At 32.0% G+C, this 7,119-nt stretch overlaps 1 protein-coding gene across 1 annotated transcript; it reads right to left on the bottom strand.

Annotated features, from left to right (window-relative positions):
- Positions 1 to 834: 834 nt before the first annotated feature.
- On the bottom strand, positions 835 to 5,517 carry LOC133690110 (uncharacterized). The gene is made up of 10 exons (XM_062110299.1): positions 4,976 to 5,517; positions 4,520 to 4,709; positions 4,196 to 4,329; positions 3,787 to 3,899; positions 3,575 to 3,698; positions 2,795 to 2,950; positions 1,998 to 2,153; positions 1,778 to 1,857; positions 1,631 to 1,680; positions 835 to 1,201 (listed from the first exon to the last, which is right to left on the bottom strand). Exons 1-10 carry the CDS (start codon positions 5,351 to 5,353, stop codon positions 1,068 to 1,070), a joined length of 1,515 nt encoding a protein of 504 aa, XP_061966283.1. The 5' UTR covers positions 5,354 to 5,517; the 3' UTR covers positions 835 to 1,067.
- Between the last annotated feature and the right edge of the window lie 1,602 nt (positions 5,518 to 7,119).

Genomic DNA, 7,119 nt, shown 5'->3' on the forward strand with positions numbered 1-7,119 from the left:
ATTTAAAAATATATTAAAATAATTTTTTTTATTATTTTTTAAAATTTATTTTTGAGATCAACACATCAAAATAATATAAAAAAATATAAAAAATAATTTTATAAAAAATAAAATCTTATAATTTTTTTTAAAAACATTTTTAAAACATAAAAAAAAAATTATGTTGTTTCTCGAGTAAATTGCATTTTCCACGACCTGCACTTTGGAAAGGGACTTGGAGTGACGAACCCCCCATTTCCAAATCTTGGATGGTGGACTGACCTTAATGTCTCATTCATGGCCTAACTTCGAAAAGTAATATGAAAAGTACTTTTATCCATTATCAATCAGACACACTTCCTCCTAATGTACCAGAAATATGCTATCATTTCTTTGTTAGGCAGAGGAAGGCTAGTCCTTTCAAAAACGCCATTTGGGAATCTACGCCTTACAATAAACGTGTAGGAGTATAATATGGCTACATTCAAAGTCAGACTAGGTAGCATGTTTGCCTTCACAGGCAGCAGCAGTCACTTGTTACAAATGGCAGCACCCCCGAAGAGGTAAATTTTCAATGCCATGTCGAAAAAATCCATCAGAAGCAGTAGTTCTATACTGCAAAACATAGAGAGGGTCAAAAAGCACTTGGAACGAGGGAAATATCAATAAGAACAGTGCCCCGTCCTAATTGCAGCAAAAACCAAACCTTTTTTTTTTGTTTTTCATTTTTTTTTTTTTTGTGATGGAAACATTTCATGTGCGAAAATATGAGGCATGTTAAGCAATTGGACCAGACTATGACAAAATTATATGTTTCAATGCTTGCAATAGTCTCCTTAACCAACCCATTGGGCCTTACTTGATAAGTTCTTTCTTTCTTTCTTTCTTTTATTTGAGGAAAACAATTGAGGTACCCTTTTCAGTTCATTCGTAAACCTCGTCCCACAACTGAAATTCTTTATGAAACAACAAAGTTTAAAGTGTTGACTGTCTGCTTGAGGATTGCAGCATGATTGAATAGCTTAATTTGTTGAAAAATCCTTTTAAAACACGGAAATTCCCGTGGTATAAACTCTTGGAGCTGGGGGTCAATATGCTGGGTCCAAGTCGTCGTAGTATTCAGAAAGCCATTTTGCGATGATGCTGACCTCTCTTTTGCGCACATCTTGAAGCCATTTTGGATCTTCACTGGTTGCAAATCTCAGGTCCACATGGTGAGCCCCTGTGCGACAAAAAACAAAAAAAAATGTGTTAAAAAGGAAAGCAAATGGGGCATGGAACCTGTAGATTTCAATAGCCCAGGAACAGATTACCTTGATGGTTTTATATTGAATTCTTGATTTCAGCAAGAACATCTTAACCCAATAGCTTAAATTATTAGGTGATATTTTAATATATAATTTATATTATTCTCTAATACACCCTTTCAAATGAAAACTTTTTAAACTTAAAATTTGCATAGGTCCATATTATATAGTACTTGATTTTTATCAAATAAACAGGCAAAAAATAAAAATAGTGAAATTCAAGCTCGTGACTGCTTGGTTATTAAAACTTTGATATTATATTAAAAAATCATTTCAGTCCAATAACTTAAATTATTAAATAAAATTTTTTAAAATATAATTTATATAACTCCTGGTCTACTAACCTGGCTTTGCTATGATAGCAACTATGCTGCTGGATATATTCTCTAGCACCCTGTCATAACCATGAAGAAAGCACGTTACTAAAAAAAGGATAAACTCCTTTGCAGCACAATCACATGTGCGATTAAAATATAAGAAAGAGATCATACCCCCCACCGCTCCAAGGGTCTCTCAAGCCATTAAAGAAGATGATGTTGCTGCCGAATCTTTTCAAGACCCTTTTAATATCCTGTTCGAAACAGACAGTCAGATCATTTGATTATTCTTATTAGTGGCATTGCTGAGTTAGTCTGCTGTGCAATTGTATTATGAATACCACTATTCTTATAGCATGCCTGCCCTCAAGGCCATGGTAAATGATGCACTCACATGGCCTCCAAACTCGGTAGTGATCCAATTGGGTCTCGGCTCAACACCAAAGTAGGCTTTGCAGAAAGTAGCTCTATCATCGTAGTTCCACTCAGAAGCTGGAAATATGCTGTCCTTGTTGTTACCACTCGTTGGCATTATCATCTCTGTACATGCCTGCAAATCAATCCCAGGAAAACAAGGGCAATTTTATCAGGCTTGTTTAATTTTTTCTTCCACCTGATTTGTCATGCTTCTCTGTTCTGTTCTGTTCTTAGCTCGTTTGCACCCTTGCCTTGCCCATATGAATAATTTCGATGCTGGGCTTATATATATATATATATATATATATATATATATATATATATATATATATATATATATAAAATGTAGATGATGCGCTGGTTATTTACCTTTTACTTTATAAGATTTTCTACCGCGTTGTAATGGTTGTTTTTAAAGTATTTTTTTATTTAAAATTATATTAAAATAATATTTTTTGTTTTAAAAAGATTATTTTTTTATATTAACATATCAAAACAAAAAATTATTTTTTTTCAAAAATATTTTTACACAAAAAAAAACAAACAGTATCTAGATAAATTCTTTAGAAAATCATGGCAAAATGGAATCCAACAATACTATGTGGATGTTAAAATGTAATCATTTGTAGCATCTATAAAATAAACATCAATTCAGTCCCTAGATGTTAGAATTTCTCATTGTTAATAATCAATCTTCTTGTTTCCAAAAATCTGCGAGATTTTAAAAAGTAGTAGTACTATATTGTAAACTTCATGAAGTGATGTTCTGCATACCTGCCACGACCATCCGCCAAGACCGTGAGGATCAGAATCGTCGTCGAGATTGAAACACGTGGCATTTCCACTGTAGTTATAGTAAACAGAAGCCGCACCGTACAACTTGGCGAACGTATTATTTCCCGTCTTTGGATCATCAATCGCTTTACACATCTGCAGAGGTCAAACGTTGTTTGTCATGGTATATATGATTTCTTTTGTGCTTTAAAAATAATTTTTAAAAATTTATTTTTTTTACTTTTTTATTTATTTTAAATAAATATTTTTTTATGTTTTTAAATTATTTTAATGCATTGATAATAAAATAATTTTAAAAAATAAAAAATATTTTTTTAATAAATTCTAAGTAAAAATTATTTTAAAAAATATCTAGACTAAATTTATACCCCTGAAATTTATTTAAGAAGAATAAGGCTCTATTCATAAGTACCATTGTACCCCTGTAATTTATTTAAGAATCAGGCCCCATTTAAGTACTTTGGTAGCTTCTGATTTATTTTCTCAACAACATATAAAAAACAATTTATCAATTTATATGTTAATTTAAAAATTATTTTTATTAAATAATTTTAAGAACAAGTTCCTTGAAATATTGTTGAGAGTGAATTCCATTTCAATCAACCATATGTAGCAATTTTTTTTTTTTATTTCAAAGTAGTTTCAATAAATAATTTGATAAGGAAATAGTTGATATATATTTCCTTAAGACTAAACTATGCCAAATAATCAGAGAGAGCATTAATTTAATCTCAATTGAAGAGAAGCAATGATAAGTACCTCTTTAACAGGATACGCAGGCATGGGACTTAAGAAATTTGAAGGGGTGGGATAGTCTGTCATGGCTGTATAGACCAGAGCAGTGTAAAGCCAACTCTGGAGAGAACTTGCACTAATGGAGTTCCTGCGGGTAACAGAGAAGACACCAACAACATTATTAAAGGAATTAAATTCTTGAAAGCTAGCTTGCTGGTTAAGTTTATGCTCCTCACCTGCATATTCTAAATGACCTTCGAAGTATTTCGAGGCCTCCAGGTTGGCTTGCAGTGTCTTCAATTTCTTGCCATGATCTTTTGATTACTTTGTAACAGTTCTCACTCTCTCCCTGTGCAACCACTAAAATATTCAGCACTCTACCCTTTTTAATTAATAATCTCTATATGATCACAATATTAATTAATATCGTCTAGCTAGCTACTATATATTATATATGGATTATATACATGGTTAAGGCTTGTTAAGATTGGACCATAAAGTAAGATTTTAATTTGAGATTTGACTGCTTGGCTGATTATGCTATGACCTTATCACAAATCTAATCATGATCTCTAATTGTGGCAGGAAGACAAGAAGGGAGTTTAAATTTAATGAATAATTGAGATTGAAAAAGAGAGGGGGGACCCTGAAGTCTTGAGTGATGATATTGTTGAAGCTGTATGGTGATGTTATGTTCTCGAAGTTGAGGATTGGTGAAGAAGACGCCAAGGCTCCAATGGCGACATGAGGATATTTCAATCTGAACCATGCTGCCAGCACTGCAACAGTACCCCAAAAAAGAGGTTTATTTCTTACTTCCTAGGAAATTCCTCCACTCCCAAAATCAACATTTCAATCATACATACATACATACGAACCATGATGGTATGCTGATGGTGACACTGCGTAAAGAGCTAATTGAAAAGGAAGAAGGAAGGAAAGGTGTTAATTAAGGATAGAAAGCCATACTTCCTCCGTAGGAACCTCCAAAAACCACCACAGGAGAGTCGGTGGCGGACAAGTTCTTCTTTAGATCAATTATAAGAGTGGCATAATCGGCTAATGCCTGAGTTGAGGTCAGGTAACCAAGTGTACTTGAATTGCTATAAGCAACCTCTTTATTTCCCCCAAAAGGCATGGATTTTCCATAGAACCTATGCTGCAATTAATCACATTAACTTATTTAAATAAGGAAAACAATAAGAAGGAAATATATATATATACATAAAAGCCTACTTAATTCGTCTTGTTTGGTAGCCAAAAAACATGGAGAACAACTAAGCAATCTTTTTTCTTGGTTGATTTCAACTTTTCTTACACTCTTACATCCACTTCCCAGCAACCAAACTAAAAAGAAAAAACTTCAAAATATGCCATGGTATATATATGAATTCTTCATTTGAGAGAGATTAATTAAATAATTACCTCGATGAAAACAAGAAGGGGTTTGAAATGGGGTGCAATGTCAAAAATAAATCCAGTGTTCTGTGCAAACCATTCGATGTCTCCTTCATTTCCTGTGTATAAGAAGATTGGAGCATTCTTCTCCGCCCCGCCCCAATATTTGTCGTTGATCAAGTATCTTTGTTGAAATGTTTTGTAGCTCTGGGGTCTGAAAGTGTAGTGATCGAGCACTTGAGTGAAGAACTTTTCATGGTAGAGCTCATTTGGGGTAGAAAGAGAGATCTTCTCTGCTTGGATGGTTGAAGAAGGGAAGCTTGGTATGGGCTTAGCAAATGATGAGATACCAAAGAACAGTAAAGGGAGGAGAGAAAACAACAGGGATATGAACCCAGTAGCCATTATCCTGATGGTTTGCTTCAATTAGCTTCTGCTAGAGTGAGGAGAAATCAAACTTGGGCTTCAACTTTGATAAATGAGAGAGACACAGGGGAATCTTAAAAATCCACAGCTTGTAAAGAACAAGCCATAAAGCTGATAGTGGCTTTGTGGGCTACAATGTTGACAACTTTCTTGCCGGTCTATTGGCGTTATGTTTTGAATTTTTTTTAATTTTTAATTATTTTTTTAATGTTATATTGACTATTTTTAGAGGCGGGGCTTGTGTTGGAAAAAATGATGATTGGGATAGACGGCTGGAGTCCTCGATAATTTTCTATAACCAAGAAAAAAACAATCACGTGCGTGCTGACATTTCCGTGTAAAATAAATCATTTTTATGAAATTAGTACATGAAGGGTCGTGGCATCGATTATTAAATAATTATAATAATATTTAGAGTGTGATTCACGGTATTTGTAATTATGATAATAATTTTTTAAAAATATTTTTTGTTTAAAAATTTATAAAAATTATTTTTTCATCGATATATCAAAAAGATTTAAAAATACTAAAAATATTAATTCGAAGTAAATAAAAAAATTAAAAAAATCAATATTTTTTTAAAAACGCTTTCAAAACACAAAAAAAAAACGAGCTCTTAGAGATTATATTTTAAAACATTAAAAATACATTAAAAAAATATATTTTTTTAAATTTTTAAAGTATATCAAAATAATTCAAAAACATTAAAATTTTTAATTATAAATAAAAAAAATTAAATTTAAAATAAGTAACGTTTTCACCACACCAGCAAACACAGGAAAAGATCCAGCTTTTGTACACCATGCAGGGAGTGCATGTTGATGAAATCAATACATGAAGTATTGAGATAGAGATAGATTGCCGCTGCACTGACACCAGATCGAAACTCTTAGGAGTAGGAGTCACTGTATATGTTATCGTAACTTTGGCAAGGAGACCGGATCCACTGCCTATTCGGGCAGCAGCTGTACTCTACTCGCCAAAACACATCATCATATCTTTGATTTCTTCGTCTGTCTCCTCCTACATATCGCCAAATATATATTATTCACCAATATTATCCGTAAGCAATGATTCATCACCTTGTCTTCCAATCAGTTACGCTCACATTATCTCCTTTCTTTTAGACACGCCACGCCAGCATGTCATGCATTGTTGCTTCGATTTATGCTGAGATAAATATGTATACTAAGATATCTAATTTTATGTCGTGATAAGATCTTCAAAAATTATTTATTTAATTATATAGTAATAAAATTATTATTTTTTACAAGAGAAATAATTTAAATTTCATTGAAAGAAAATCTAATACAATCACTCCTTTTCTTATTAATATATTTTTGTCAACCAAAAGATTATATCTTTCTTGTTGTGGGCTCTTAATTTTATAAAAAAATAAAAAAATTAGTAAATATAGATATTTTGTTCTCCTTCAATATTAATGATCAAATAATCATAGAAATTCCTCATGTTATGTCAGTACATCATTATTCATGGAGCAATTAATAATATCATCGTAAAAAAAATTTAATCTTCTTAGAAACAACAATTGTTTTGTATTAGGAGCACACTTTTATAATAAAAATCAATGATAATTAAAATAAAGGTTTGTTAAAAAACAATCAAAAAAAAGAAAAGGGTTAGGCGAAGTGGCTAGTGCCTGGTGCAATAGAAGAAAGCCAAGTTCACGCCCTAATCTTGTTTATTTTTAATTTTTTTTAAGATCACTCATTTTTTAAAAAAAA

Source organism: Populus nigra, chromosome 3 (assembly GCF_951802175.1).
Source record: "Populus nigra chromosome 3, ddPopNigr1.1, whole genome shotgun sequence".
NCBI lineage: Eukaryota > Viridiplantae > Streptophyta > Magnoliopsida > Malpighiales > Salicaceae > Populus > Populus nigra.

Coding starts and splice junctions, on each gene's coding strand:
- LOC133690110 (XM_062110299.1), bottom strand. CDS start 5,353: ATGGCTACTGGGTTCATATCCCTGTTGTTTTCTCTCCTCCCTTTACTG. Junction 4,710..4,975: donor CCCTTCTTGTTTTCATCGAG/GTAATTATTTAA, acceptor GATTAATTGCAG/CATAGGTTCTATGGAAAATC. Junction 1,202..1,630: donor TGCTATCATAGCAAAGCCAG/GTTAGTAGACCA, acceptor TTTGTCGCACAG/GGGCTCACCATGTGGACCTG.